Source organism: Nyctibius grandis, chromosome Z (genome assembly GCF_013368605.1).
Source record: "Nyctibius grandis isolate bNycGra1 chromosome Z, bNycGra1.pri, whole genome shotgun sequence".
Classification (NCBI taxonomy): domain Eukaryota; kingdom Metazoa; phylum Chordata; class Aves; order Nyctibiiformes; family Nyctibiidae; genus Nyctibius; species Nyctibius grandis.
Window position 1 is genome coordinate 98,255,035 of NC_090695.1, and position 14,191 is coordinate 98,269,225.

A 14,191-nucleotide genomic window follows, 5' to 3' on the forward strand; every position below is an offset into this window, starting at 1 on the left:
CCCCGCGCCCGCCCGCACCGCGCTTCCGGCCGCCGCGCCGCAGCGGAGCCGCCGCTGATTGGACGCGGCGCGCCGGCAGGGAGAGGCGGCGGCGCTGATTGGATGTGACGCGCGGCTGGACGCGGCGGCGGCGGCGCTGATTGGACGCGACGCACGGCCCGGTCAGGCGCCGCCGGTGGATCCGATGTAGCCGCTCGCCGCCCGGCCCGGCCCGGGCACGGCGCTGCAGGTCGGCCCACGGGGGAACGGGGGCCGGGGGCGGGCTGGCGCCGTCCCCTCCGCCGGGCGGGTCCCTTGCGGGGCGCCACGCCGTGCGGTCCCGGCCGGAGCCGCCGAGATCGCGGCCCGAGCCTGGCTGGCAGCGAGCGGGGCGGCGGGACCGGGGCTGGGGAGCGATGGGAGCAGGGGGAGGCCGAGCCCCGGTGTCGGGCTGGATGGGGCCAGCAGCGTGCGGCTGCGGGGCCTCTACGCGTGGCACCGGGACGGTGGCAGAGCTGTGCGGTGTGACACGGGCGGGCTGCGGGACCTGTACGGCGCGGCACTGGTGCGGCTGTGGCTGTAGCACTGGCACAGTGACAGCACCGGTACTGCTGTGGGACCGGTGCAGTGTGACACCGGTACATCTCCAGTCCCTCTGGGTACCCCACCCCTGGGTCCCTTTGCTCCCCCGGGGTGCTGTGCCTGTCCCTGGGGGTGCACAGGCTGGAGGCTTTTCCCACCCCCGTTCCCCTCTGGCTCCCCGCAGGGCGCTGGCCATGGAGCCGGGCACCATCGACAACCTGTCCATCCTGTACCAGAGCTCCGACTTCATCGTGGTCAACAAGCACTGGGACATCCGCATCGACAGCAAGATGTGGTACGAGACGCTGACCCTGCAGAGCCAGCTCAAGTACCGCTTCCCCGAGCTGGCTGACCCCGACACCTACTACGGCTTCAGGTGAGGGGCCGGGGACCGAAGTGGGCTGTGCCCTGCCTCCGCCCTGGCCAGGGATGCTCCTCCAGCTCCTGTCCCCTCCCCAGGTTCTGCCACCAGCTCGACTTCTCCACCAGCGGGGCCCTGTGCGTCGCCCTCAACAAAGCGGCTGCGGGAAGCGCCTACAAGTGTTTTAAGGACCGGCTGGTGACCAAAGCCTATCTGGCCCTGGTAAGCCCACCCCGCCACGTCCTGCTGCTGGACACATCTTCTGAGCTTGCTCAGTTCAGCTTGGCCTCAGTTTGCAAACCATCTCTCTGCCCTGCAGGTCAGGGGCCACGTCAGCCAGAGACGAATGACGATCCGCTACGCCATCGGGAAGAACACCACGGAGGGCATGACCCACATGATGTGCATCGACGGGACGGAGGGTGAGCAGCTCCTACACCCTCCCTGCGCTGCCTGGACCACAGGGGCCGTGCTGCAGGGAGCTGACCCCTCTCCGGCTCTGGTTGCAGGCTGTGAAAATCCCAAACCTTGCCAGTCGGAGCTGATCGTGCTCGAGCACGGGTCCTACAGCGGAGACCCCGTAACCAAAGTGCTGCTGCAGCCGCTGACAGGTGGGAGCTGGGGGCCGGGGCAGCGCGGGCACGGGGGGCTGCCAGGGCTGGACAGGCAGAGGTGCTGCAGCCCTGGGCCTGCGTTGCAGCGTGGTGGCACAGTGAAAACCAAAGCCCAGGAAGGGCTGAGGGGAGCTGAGAGCTGCACGCAGCTCCCCAAGGACTCGGGTTCTCAGGCTGGGGGGACAAATGCCATTTGGTTCATTGTCACCTCGCACCGCTGTGCCCTCGAGGAGGGTTTCAGGGATACCCTGTATCCCCGTTTCCTCTGCTCCTGTTCCCACCCTAGGGCGGACTCATCAGCTGCGGGTTCACTGCAGCGCCATCGGCCACCCCATCGTGGGGGACTTCACCTACAGCCACAAGAAGGACAGCAGCCCCTACAGGATGATGCTCCACGCCTACTACCTGCGCATCCCCACCGGCAAGGAGCTCATCGAGGTCTGCGCGCCCGACCCCTTCGTCACCGCAATGGACAGCAACTGGGTGCCCCACCACATCACTCACCAGCTGGATGAGACCATCCAAGAGCTGAAGGACAAGATGGTGCAGAAGGGGGAAGAGGAGGAGAGCCAGGCAGCCGAGCTTGGTGGCGGAGGAGAGGAGGCACCGAGCGAAGCCAAGAGCCCGGAGCTGGAGGAGCAGCGAGCCCGGTGTGAGCAGTGGTTGGCCGAGTGGGCTTTGGAGTGAGCACAATCCACGTCTCTACATTTCCAACCCAATGCTCCATTTTCGTCCCAGTGGGTCCCCGCAGAGCCCAGCGCTGACTCCACATCTGCACTTTCTGTACGCCGTGGCTTCCCTCACTTCTGGGGCTGGGATTAGACAGATTTTAGCAGCCGTTAGGATGGGTTTATTTTTTCAGTGTACGCATCATCCATCTGGCCACTGGATGCCCCTTTCCTAATTCTGGGCCTCAGCAGCAGAGTCAGTGTCACATACCAGCTTAGAGTGACCCCAAAGGAGGGAGGTGGGAGAGCAGGAGGCTGAGGTGCAGCCTGCGGGCACCCACAGCCCCCCTAGTCCCGGGGCAGGTGTTTTGCCCGCGGAGCTGGGCTGTGCGACGGGCGCAGGAGCGGTCCCTGCCCGCTGCCAAGGACGTGCTGCCTGCCCGTCCTGCCCATGTGCTTTCCTTCCTGCCTGTGGTTTTTTAAAGGTTTGTTGAGTCGATGCGAATGGATTTTAAACTTTTTTCAAATTTCTACGAGAAGAATCTAGTCTTTTAGCGGTTCTGGAATACGGGTGGGCTCGGAAATGAGTGTGTTTTTAGTACTTCTGTGGTCAGAATAGCCCACAGCCCGAAGCTTTTGTAAGAGATCTTATTATTCCTTCTACTAGCGTTGCCTTTTCCTAGTGCCCACTTTTTTTTCCGGGGTGTGGATGTAACCCACTGCTGAGACAGCCCAGAAGACACAAACCCCTTTCTGCTTTACCCAAATCACGGGGGAATAAGTATCACCTTGTGGTCCCATCGCGTGGCTCCTCGCTGGCAGGTCGCTGGGGGGGGTGTCAGCACTGGAGGGTCCCGGGGGCAGGTCGGGAGGGCTCTGGAGCAGCGAGAGCAGCTGAGGAAATGGTTGGAGCTGAAAGAAAGGCCAAGGGTGGATGTGCAGAGCGGGCAGGAGCTCGTCTGAGACTGGTGAGACACAGCCTCAAGCTTCGCCAGGGGAGGTTCAGGTTGGACATGAGGAAGCATTTCTTCTCAGCAAGGGTCATTAGCCATTGGAAGGGGCTGCCCAGGGAGGTGGTGGAGTCACCATCTCTGGAGGGGTTTAAGAAAAGCCTGGACATGGCACTTAGTGCCCTGGTCTAGTTGCCATGGTGGTGTCAGGGCAATGGTTGGACTCGATGAGCCCAGAGGGCTCTTCCAACCTGGTTGATTCAAGGATTCTGTGGTGCTCAGCTCTGCAAGATGCGAGAGGAGTTCCTCTGGAAATGCCCTTGCCTCGCCAGCCGGTGTCTTGCTGCTTTGCTCTCTCCTCCCCTCCCTGCACCCTTAGAGGACGTTTGGAAATGAAGAGCGTGGGGCAGCTGGCGTGGGCTGGCGAGGGACAGAGGTGCCTGCAGCCCGTTGCATACAGAGCACCCATCCCCAGGGTATCGGGCACCGAGCCACCCCATCAGCACGTGCCCGGAGTTACCATCACCCCACAAGCCCTGTCCCATTTAAAATGCACCTGACAGTGATTTTGTAACTGATGTTCCTGCCCTGAGGGGGGAACAACCAGCACAGCTCTCTGCTCACCGTGCAGGTACTGAAACCCCGCGGGGTGTTGGGTGCAAGCTCGCCGTGCTGCGGCGCGTGGCCGGGGACAAGGTGGCCGTCACCCTGCTTTCGTGGCTTGGCACAAAGTGCTGCCACCCGCCACAGGGTGGGGATGGGCGTGGGGTGCGTGACTCTACACCAGCAGCCCTGGGCACCGAGTGGGGACCGCAGAGCTGGTGGCAGAGGGCTCAGGGGTTTGGAGGAGCAGGAGGTCCATCTCCTTCCTCCCAGGCGCCGTCCCTGCCCATCCCATCTGCTAGGAGTGGCCGGGGAGGGGAGAGGCAGCCACAAGGCTGTAAATTAATGGCATGAACCTGTTTGCCAAAGAATGAAGGTGGGTGACGTGCACAGGAGGCCCCGAAGCGTTAGGGGTGAGATTTGCAGCACCAGAGGCAGGACTGGTGCTGCACGATGGGGGACGTGGCCGGGACAAGGCTGTCCTGGGCCGCGGGGCTGGCAGTCGCTGGGGTGGGACGTGGGGACACGGGGACACTGATGGACCATCAGTGGTGGGGTCTGGCACCCTGTGCTCCCCCCACCGTGTCCGTTGAGGAGCCCCCGCGCCCTGCACCACCCATCAGCCTTTGTTTGATCAGAGATAAATCAGTATTTTCCTTACCCTGCAGAGGTGCTTTCCCGGCGCCCTTCCCCGGCTCCCCTCCCGCGCCGCATCCCGTCCTGCTCCCTCCTCTCTGCCGTTGCATCCTCTGTGAATCCACTCGTGTTCAGACGGGGGGTTGTGATCGGGTGTGTGTCTCGTGTCGTTCTGTACAGCTTGTAATAACTGATTTCTCGTTGCACGTCACCGCAATAAACCATTACCGGTGTATCCTGCCGCTCGCCCCGTGGTCTCTCGCTCCGCGTGGCCGGTGCGGTGCCAATGCCATGGTCTAGTTGACGTGGTGGTGTCAGGGCAGTGGTTGGACTCGATGATCCCAGCGGGCTCTTCCAACCCCATTGATTCTGTGGCTCGCAGGAATGAGCCCGGACAGGCACAGCGGGACCGGCCGCAGGGCTCCAACCCGGCCAACCTGTTGTGTGAGCACCGGCGCTCGTCCTGCTCCTGCTGAAATCCCCCGGCCGAAACCACCGGGATCATCCGCCCAAGAGCCCTCCCAGGTTGAGTAACGCTGACCCAGATGCCCAAGGATGCCCGGGGTGGCTGGGGCAGAGGCTGCTGCCCTGGCCCTTCCCCTGCCCGTCCCGGCCAACACCAGCGGATGGGATTGTCCCAAACCAAAAAGCAAAGGTGGAAGAAAAAACTCCTGATTTTGAAACACGGCAGCTGGGCCTGGCAGGGAGATGGGGGAGCAGCCCCGGGGCTGCCAGCGTTTAGGAGGTGCCCAGGGAAAGGTGCCACCACCATGATTTCTGTGTAACTCTTGTACATCAGTGGTCGTTCCTTCGGTCAGAGCAGCTGGAAAAGAGAGCAAAGAACCGAAGGAATTATTTGCAGTCTTCAGGCTGTGAGATTTTTAAGGTAACAAACCTGGCAAGGGCGGAGAAAGAGCTGGTGAAGAGGAAGGAGCATTTCCAGCCCACCCGGCGCGGGGAGATGCAGTCAGGGCTTCCCAGCAGCGGTGCCCACCGCTGACCCACCAAGGGCCCAGGGAAGGGGCTTCAGTGGGTGCTGCCCGACCCATTCAGGTTTGGGGCAGGTCCTCCACAGCCCCCGGGGCTGTTCCTGGGCCAGTTTTAAGCTCCCTGTGGCCACAGTGGACGCGGTGACCCACAAAGAGGCCCCGATATGTCACTGCCCTCCGGCTCCAGCCACCTCTGGCCGGCAAGCCCGCGGCGGGGGCCGTGTCCCACCGACAGCCTCGTAGCAAACAAGTTCCTGTCATTTTACCACTCCAACAAGAGCTATTTTTACAGCAAATCCTTCCAAAATAGAAACCAGAAACACCCGCGGGCATTGACCAAGCCCTGGTGCTGCAGGACCGGTTGCTCGGTAGGGGACGGGGACACCGGCCAGGAGCACCAGGGGGTGGCAAACCCCACGCTGGAGGGTCCAGGGAGCCTTTGCGAGGGCTGGTGCCCCCAAATGCGGCCAAGCCGGGGGGCACCAGCCCAGCCAGTGCTGCCCACTGCTCTCACCCTTCCCAGTATAAATGCTCAGACAACACATTTGCTGCTGCGCAGCGTCGGGCTCCTCCGGGTTCCCATCACAGCCTCAGCCAGGTTTTGGTGTCTGTCTTTTTGGGGCACGTCCTGGATGGCATTTCAGAGCAGGGTCAGGAATTCCAGGGAGAAAACTGTAAAAAAGGGGAGTGGGATTGTCCGTGGTCAAGGCAAAAAGGATGGGTGGGAGGGAAGCCCCTCCCGAGGGGTGCTGAGCCCATCGCTGAGGACTCGTCTGTTCCGCACCCTAGTTGCCCTATAAAATATCCCCTGAATAGCTCAAAGGTTTGTCACTACCCGGGAGGACCTTTAGTCTCCATCAGGAGCACAGAACTTACCGAGCCAGAGGACTGAACTCACTCGCCCCAAAGTTCAAAGTGACCCTTTAACAGAGAGGAAAAAAAACCAACCCCAAACCAAAACCAGGAGAGAAAGCAGCTTTACAAAACAGTGTTGAGAAACTGCCCCGTCACACCCCGTCTGCAGAGCACCATCCCCACCCCGCAGCAGATAAGTGCCGTGCCGTCCCCGGCACTGCCCGTCCCCGGCTCAGCACCTGCCCCAGCACTTGCCCCGGACCCCCCTGGACGGAGCGACTCGGCGAGGCCAACGGTGGGATTTAGGGACCATCGTAAGAGCGGAAAAATCAGCGGCATCTAAATCAAAGGGCGGTGAACTAATTGCTCTGGGCAGCCCGTCGGTGGCATTTCTGGAGCGGGGATTTATTTTCCATAAGGGGTTTCTAGCTGAGGGATGTGGGAAGGGTACAGGGAAGGGCAATGCCTGCTGCTGCTCCTTCACTGGGTTACACTGGGTTTCTCCCAGTCTGTGCTGGTGCGGTCCCATGTGGAGCTGGGGGATGGAGGGGGCAGGTGGGAGTGGAGCTCTGGGTGTCAGAGAGGACAAGTTATTGTGGAGTTTCTTTTAATAACGGATGGAGAATTAAATCTGTTTTGTGTTATACAGGATTCAGAATCTCTCCCCGGGTTGCAGGGGGTTTGGGCTCTGTGTGCCCACCTGCGCTCCCACAGCTCCAGCCCCAGCGTCGGACGAGGGGATCGGCTGCAGGACCCTTCCCAGCCCAGCCAGCACCGTCCCGGGGCACAGGACACGCTCCCCTCCACGCTCTGCCCTCGCCTGACCCGCATCGAGGACGGAGCCCCGGCACAGGCACCATGCGGGTGGCCCCAGCAGCCGTCGCTCTCTGTCTCTGTGAGTGCCACCTTGTCCCCCTAAAGCTGACCCTGCCCCAAGACCCCCTCCACCCCCGGCACTAGGGATGCTCCAGCCCACGGTGCTTTTCATCCCCAACCCACGTGGCTCCGGCTCACCCTGCGCTCTGCTCCCATCAGCATCCGCAGGCAGTGGGAGTTTTTCCCAGCCGCAGCCGACCCCGCGTTACAAATCTGCACAGACAGATTTCCAGGGGCACATTTATCACTTTTTTTTCCTCTTCTAAACCCACCCCGAGGCACCCCGGGTTGCCTGGGCTGGCGCAGGCTGCGGGGCGGGACGGGGGCTGCTCTCTGCATAGTGTTCCCCAACATTTCCTAAATATTATTAAATCAACAAAGAAAAGGCTCTTCCCAGACGTTAAACCCGGAGACACTTCAGAACAGCCCCGACCCCTTGCATGTACAGTCATGGATGCCCTGTAACACGGATACCCTCTAACACGGATGCCCTCTAACCCTCTCCCGCTCCGTTGCAGGTCTCTCCGCAGCCCTCGGGAAGGCAGCAGCGGTGAGTCCCCACAGACAGCTCTGAATACACCCCTGGCTTTGCCGAAACATCGCAGCTGGTGCTGTTCCCTCAGCCCTCAGCTCTGAGGAGGCAAAGCCATCGCCTCCCCGCTGGCCCCCCTGTGCAGCCCGTGGCTCTGTCCTTGTCCCTGTCCCATCCCATCCCTCGCTCACCCAGGAGTCTCCCTGCCCTGCTCCCAAACTGAGGGCTGGGACCCCTAAACCTGCTGGTCCCCCAGTGCCCCCAGCTCCGGGGCAGACCTGCCCTTGAAGGGTCCCCTTGGGGTGGCTTTTGTCCCCGCACATAACCCGGGGCAGCCTCGGGCCTGCTGCAGTTCTCAGCTGCCCGCGGCGCCTGCGGCTGCCCCAGCCGGGTCAGATCCCACTCCCTGCTCCATCCCTGGGTTTAAAAGCCCTTTGCTCCTCGCTGTGGCTGAGCGTCCCCCGTCCTCCTCCCCAGGCCGCCCTGATCGTCGGAGCCGTCCTGTCCGCCACCGAGCAACACGCCGAGTGAGTGCCGTCCCCAGCCGGGGTCTCTGGCAAGCGGGGGGCTCTCGGGGGCACGGGTGGATGTAGCATCTCTCCCTGAACCTGTGTCACGGCCGCTGTGACAGGTGACCCGGGCTGGAGAGGATTTAGAGCCTTGCGCAGCCGGTTCTGGTGGGATTTCAGCTGCGTCGGCTTTTGCTGCAGCACAAACACACCAAGAATTTCCTTCCCTTTACGGGGCTGACGCAGATGCAACGGGAGCCTCCCCTGAGATGAAATCCAGGCTCCGCTGGTTCCTTCCTCGCCCAAAGCCCGGGGTATGGTGGGCACCTCTGCCACCACCCCGGCCATGGGGACGGGGACCCTCAGGGCTGTAGGGCATCCCCTCAGCACCACCAGGGCACCTTCCCACTTACCCCACGGTCAGGGCAAAGGGAGATTTCCCAAGGGAAGGAGCAGGTTCATCCTCCACGGGGTGTTGGGGAGCTAAAGTGGATGGTGCAGTGCAGCCGTGCCTCCCCCATGCAGCCTCTCGGCGTCGGTCCTGCGAGGTTTCCAGTGCATCCCAGCCAGCGACGTGCCCGCTGCCGATATCCTCGCGTTTGCCCAGGGACTGCAAAACAAACCAGCGGAGCTGAGCGGTGCCCAGGTGGGCAGGGGCAGGCGTGGGGGAGCCAGGGGGTGCCGGGGTGGAGGGGCTCTCACCGCCTTGGCGCTGACAAGCCGAGCCTCTCTCTGCCCAGCTCTCCTGCCTGGCCAGGCTGCTCGCTGCCAAGAACCTGACGGCTGATTTTGGCCGGTACCCGCCGGACCTGCTGCTCTTCTTTGAGTGAGTACCGGGGGCAGCACACTGCTGTGGTTTCAGGGCCGAATCACACCATCCTGGCACACCCCGGGGCACGCGGGAGCTCTGAGCGGGGGAAGAGCGTTAGGAAAATTGCCCACGTCTGTGAGCACCTTCAGACATTTCCAGCCCTATGGACCCCCTGGTCCTCTCCTCACCCCACTCCTCTCCGAGGCTGGGGCCACGTGGGGTGCCTGGAGTTGGGTAGCCCCCATCCCATGCCTGTGGCATCCTCCCCAGGGTAAGAGGAGACCCCCCAGCCCCCTGCAGCTCATTGCTTAGAAGGGAGTGACCTTTTTAAACAACTCTCCCCATGCCCCCTCGCCAAAAAAGCAACACTAAAGCTCTCCTGCATGGACACGAGGAGCCCCTCACCCACTGACTCTTGCCCCCCGCAGCCCAGCTGAGGTGCACGGTGGGACCTGCGGAGCCTTTTACGCCCGGGCGTCCCGCGGGAACCTGGAGCTGCTGCCCGGGGGCTCGGCGCGGCGGAGGGAGCTGCTGCGCGGGGCGCTGGCCTGCCTGGTGAGTGGGGGCCGAGCCGGGGGGTGCCCCCCGCGCCCCTCGCTGGGTGCTCGTACGAGGGCTGGGTGGTGTCTCCCAGGGGGTGAGGAGCAGGAGCCTGCGCCCCGAGCAGCTCGGCGCCCTCGGGGCACTGGTGTGTGACATGGAGCCGGACACCATCACGGCCTCGGACCCCGCCGTCCTGGAGAACCTGAAGCTGTGCCCAGCGCTGACGGGGGCCCAGCAGGATGCCCTCAACGCCGTGTTCCTCGGGGGCGGCACAGCCTACGGGTGAGGAGCCTCTGCCTGCTCCCAGGGTGGGCGATGAGCAGGGGGCACGGTGCACCCAGGAGCTGGATGAGCACCAACCTTCTCCCAACGGCCACAGGGATCCTTCAAGCTGGGATTTACAGACCCTGCAAAGTTTGGGGCGGCTCGTGCTGGCTTTGAACCAGACCACAGTGAGCTTGGTGGCCGAGGTAAGCCCCCTCCTCGAGACCCCAGGGCGAGGTGCCCACGAGCGAGGCCAGCCCTGCGGCTGTGGGTCCTAGCACCCTCTGCCCCCCCGCAGGCAGCGCGGGAGGCTTTCGGCAGGAGCATCGCGGCCGCGTACGGCAGCCAGGGACGTTCCCAGAGGGAGAATTCCCTGACCCTCCTCAGGGCCTTCACAGCAGCGTCGGCTTCGTCTCACCCCAGGCTGAAGCGGAGCGCAGACTGTGAGCATTGCCCTTCGCTGCTGCCAGCCTGGGCCAGCTCAGAGCTCTTGGGGGGGGGTAAATGACCACCCGGGGCTGGGCAGCATCTGGGTGCCCCCAGGGAGCAGTTATTGCAGTCTCTGTTCATTCACTGGGGCTTTTCTGGGGGGCTCTGGGGCCTGGTGGCAGGAGCTGGGCCAGGTGGGGAGGGAGGGATCCCCTGACGTGCCCTCCCTGCCCGCAGGCTGCCTGTCCGTGCCCATCACAGCCAGCACCGTCCCCGACCCCTTCCTGCTCCTCATCTACGACACCAGCGAGCAGTTCGACCTGTGCCTGAGCAACGAGGTTTTAGAAGCAAACCTGGGGCCTCTGCTGGAACAGCCGCTCCCTGTGGAGTACCTCCGGGTCGTGAAAAAAAAGCTGGAGCAGGTGACGGGTGACACAGGGCAGGAGCCCCCGTGCAGCCCCCGTTAGCACGGGCATGCTGTGGGAACCGGCGTCACTGGCCATGGGGATGAAGGCACCTGAGCAGGTCCTTTGTGCCTGTTTGTGCCTTCTTTTCCCCTCCCTGACCCTCTTTTCTGGCCTGGCCCTACAGATTTACCCGTCGGGGATCCCAGAGGAGCAGCTGAAGCTGTTCGGGCCGCTGTCCCGCCAGTACACGGCAGCGGAGATCAGCCAGTGGCCGGTGACGTCCAGCGACACGCTCTCGGCCCTGCTCGACCCCTCGGACGGCACGTGGGGGGCTCCCCAGGTACACCCGCGGCAGCGGTGGGGGCTGGGGGCTGCTGAACCCCAGCTGGGACCGCTCGGGGTGCAGGCGTTGCCTGGGAGCATCTTCCCTGCCCACGTGTAACCACCTGGACTGTGTCTCCCAGGTGCAGCAGCTGCTCAGCAGGTACCTGGCCCTGGGGGGCACCCTGACCGGGCCCTTGCTTTGGAAAATGGGTGGGAGAAACCTCTGTAACCTGCAGGAGGAGCAGATAGAGCAGATACCTCCAGAAGCAATCAGGTAAGCCACGGTTTTAGGGATGATTTCAGTCCTAGGAGGCCCCTGGCACCGCAGGGGAAGGGGGTGGTGGGATGGCAGAGTCCCACCTTCATTTGGGTTCTGTGACCTTCCCTCTCCCCAGGACTGCTGGACACTTAAACATTTCTTCTTGCTCTCAAACCAAGAAGGACCAACTCTACAGAACAGCCCAGGAGGCGTTTGCTGGCCAGGCCAGCACCACCAGGGCCTACTACTGCCAGATTCAGCCGTACCTGGGTGGGTGTTTCAGCCATCGCCCTCCTCCCCACGGCGACAGAGGCTGGATACCTCCTCCTTGGACGAGGATTTAGCCACCCTACAGCCCCATCGAGCAGCCTCCAGCACCTCTCCAAAAGCACTGGAAGGGTTCACACGTGTCTAGGTGCCCCATACGCTTTCTTTAAGGTGGAGCTCCAGCAAAGGACCTGAAAGACTTGGCTGAGGCTGGCGTGGCCATAGACATGGACGTGGACACCTTTCTTGCCCTAAATCCTGAGGAAGTGCAGGTACGTCCCCACTGAAGGGCAGGGCTGGGCGAGGGCTGGGCGGTGGCGTTTGAGCCTGCAGCCTCATCAGATCACCAAGTCTTTATTTTTTTACCTTTTAAAATCTCCTTTTGGAAGTTGTCACTTGCTCTGCAGTCTCGTTAGAAAAGCGCTTAGTGGCGACGCCGGCTGTGAGGATGCCAGGGATGTTGTTGTACGTGTATTGCAGAAACTCAGCGTCACAGACGTGAAAAATCTGCTTGGGGAAAACCTCCCGTACCTGAAGGAAGCTGAAAATGAGACCTCGGTGATGCGCTGGGTGAAGAGACAGTCCCAGCGGGAGCTGGACTGTACCCTGGGAATCGGCCTGCAAGGGGGCACGGAGGAGCCCGGCCCCACGGGGACGGCCACCCCTCCTCACCCCACCGCCTCGGCCAGCATCACCCCCGCACCCACCACCCTCCCCACCCCAATTGCCAATAGCACCCTCCCTACCCCTAACTCAAGCACTGGCCCCCACAAAGCCCCCACCCCAAGCGCTATCAGCCCGACCCCCCCTAACAGCACTCCCCCACGTGCCTCCACCGCTGCCCCCGGTGCTGCCGGGAGTCCCCCTGCCACCACCCAACCTGCTCCAACCACCGGCTCCATCGTCCCATACTCCATCCACCAGTCTGCCACCTCAAGTAAGGCCACCCCCTCCGCTGTCACCCTCCTCACCACCGTCAACCCCAACGCCACCTCTCCCAGCTCCGTCCCACCCCCTGCTCTCACACATGGGGCCACCACCACCACCAGCAGGGTTGTTATCAACCTGGCTGTTACCACCAGTAACACCAGCACCCCGCTGGTGTCCATGAACCCCCCAGCACCTGGGGGTACCACCAACCCCGCTCCTGCCACCCCTAACACTGTCAACCCAAGCACCCACAACGCTCCCAGCACCCTTGCTCCTAACTCCACCTCTGCACCCACCGCCACCACAGCCACAGAAACAAACCTCCCTCCCCACAAGCCCACCCCGATTCCCAGCTCCACCATCTCCACCCAAAAGAGTGTTGTCTCCTCAACAACCAAGACTACAACGTTGGATTGCAAGACCAGTGCTCCTCCAGCATTTCTCGGCCCCTCTTCCACCACCAGCAGCAGTGAGACCACTAAACAAACACCCACCGACGTGCCAGAGTCACCGAGACCAACACCCGGCGGATACATCAACCTGCAACCTGAAGCTGGTAAGGTGTGAATGTTCAGAGCAGGGCAAGGCTTAGGAACCAACGTCAAGGCTGAAGTCTTCACCCACAAGCAGTAGCAGATCCACCTTGTTCCTGGCCAGATTTAACACTGGTGTGCTGCTGTCCACAAGAAACCCCAAGTAGTTACTGGCTAGACAGGCAGTGACATCTCTCCAGGGTGTGAACACCTCTGGATCTGGAGCATGCTGCCTTCAGATCCCCTGCGCTCTCAAGTCCAGCAAGGTGCACCTTAAGACATCTCATCACCTTCTGAGCACGCAGCACCCCTCAACTGCTCCGCAGAAAGCTGGAGTAATTCTGTTAACGCCACTGCACTGTGTATTTTTCCAAGACAAGGATATGGCCTTCTGTATTTCTTGTAGTGTTTCTGACATTGCTGTAAAAAGCCCTAAAACCTGATGTCATTTAACCTGACAGAGCTACAGCTGTAGCTTTAATGACTCAGATTTACTCCTGCTTTACGCTGGTGAAAGTAAGGACTCAGTCCTGCTGACTCTTCACAGCCAGGTGACATTTATAACCAGGGTGCGGGTCAGTGCCTGAGGTGCAGGTACGAGCAATGTCACAAAAGGCAGGAGAGTGTTGTCCTGACACATGCTGCCCTGACAGCTCCTACGTGCTGTTTGCCTGCATAATCCAATCCTCTCTCATCTCTTTTCTCCACCTAGGATCAGGATCCAGCCTCTCCTCCTGCCTAGCACACGTACTGGTGGCCGCCGTGGGGAGCTCACTGCTGCGAGGGCTTCTCTGACGCTGCCACCTCCAGCACCACACTCACCACATCCCTCCTTTAACTGTCACCATCCTGCAAAACAACAGTGCTGGCAAATTCCCTGCTGAAAAGCAGAAACCCAGGAAAGGAACGGAGTTTGTCCATTTGATACCAGCACAGAATTTGCTTATTATCTGTGAGGCTGGGCAGCGAAAGGAGGACAGGTATTTTTCCAGCCCAAAGCAGCCCAACGGGTACTTACTGGCTAATTGCTCTGTGTAATGCAATTACCAGCAATATTGACTGGTCTGACAATACTAACACTGACAACTGGCCCAGTTCTACCAGCTTTACTCACACTGAGTGGTGTTTTACTTCTAAGCAGCCCCACTGGGATCTGCTGAAACAGTGGGACAACCCAGGGATTTGAGTTACTGGCTCAAGAAGCAGGATGTGGCCCAGCAACACAGTCTGAAAGCTCAGAGATCCACTAAATTGCATTTAACTTGTTTCA

At 61.6% G+C, this 14,191-nt stretch overlaps 2 protein-coding genes across 2 annotated transcripts; both read left to right on the forward strand.

Annotated features, from left to right (window-relative positions):
* Positions 1-158: 158 nt before the first annotated feature.
* RPUSD1 (RNA pseudouridine synthase domain containing 1) lies at positions 159-2,991 on the forward strand. The gene is made up of 6 exons (XM_068422905.1): positions 159-229; positions 746-937; positions 1,021-1,144; positions 1,242-1,344; positions 1,432-1,533; positions 1,823-2,991. The coding sequence occupies exons 2-6, from the start codon at positions 756-758 to the stop codon at positions 2,221-2,223; spliced, it is 912 nt and encodes a 303-aa protein (XP_068279006.1). The 5' UTR covers positions 159-229; positions 746-755; the 3' UTR covers positions 2,224-2,991.
* A 4,104-nt stretch (positions 2,992-7,095) lies between these two features.
* On the forward strand, positions 7,096-13,716 carry LOC137676288 (mesothelin-like protein). The gene is made up of 16 exons (XM_068422986.1): positions 7,096-7,132; positions 7,632-7,663; positions 8,123-8,172; positions 8,680-8,800; positions 8,895-8,980; positions 9,394-9,520; positions 9,600-9,790; positions 9,888-9,978; positions 10,071-10,215; positions 10,439-10,623; positions 10,793-10,948; positions 11,073-11,206; positions 11,328-11,461; positions 11,630-11,730; positions 11,939-12,944; positions 13,634-13,716. The coding sequence occupies exons 1-16, from the start codon at positions 7,096-7,098 to the stop codon at positions 13,714-13,716; spliced, it is 2,679 nt and encodes an 892-aa protein (XP_068279087.1).
* Positions 13,717-14,191: the final 475 nt, after the last annotated feature.

Excerpts from the sequence above, each read along its gene's own strand:
- RPUSD1 (XM_068422905.1), top strand. The coding sequence starts at position 756 with ATGGAGCCGGGCACCATCGACAACCTGTCCATCCTGTACCAGAGCTCC. Across the intron at positions 1,145-1,241 it reads CCAAAGCCTATCTGGCCCTG|GTCAGGGGCCACGTCAGCCA; the intron begins GTAAGCCCACCC and ends TCTGCCCTGCAG. Across the intron at positions 1,534-1,822 it reads GCTGCTGCAGCCGCTGACAG|GGCGGACTCATCAGCTGCGG; the intron begins GTGGGAGCTGGG and ends TTCCCACCCTAG.
- LOC137676288 (XM_068422986.1), top strand. The coding sequence starts at position 7,096 with ATGCGGGTGGCCCCAGCAGCCGTCGCTCTCTGTCTCT. Across the intron at positions 9,979-10,070 it reads CAGTGAGCTTGGTGGCCGAG|GCAGCGCGGGAGGCTTTCGG; the intron begins GTAAGCCCCCTC and ends GCCCCCCCGCAG. Across the intron at positions 10,216-10,438 it reads GCTGAAGCGGAGCGCAGACT|GCTGCCTGTCCGTGCCCATC; the intron begins GTGAGCATTGCC and ends CCCTGCCCGCAG.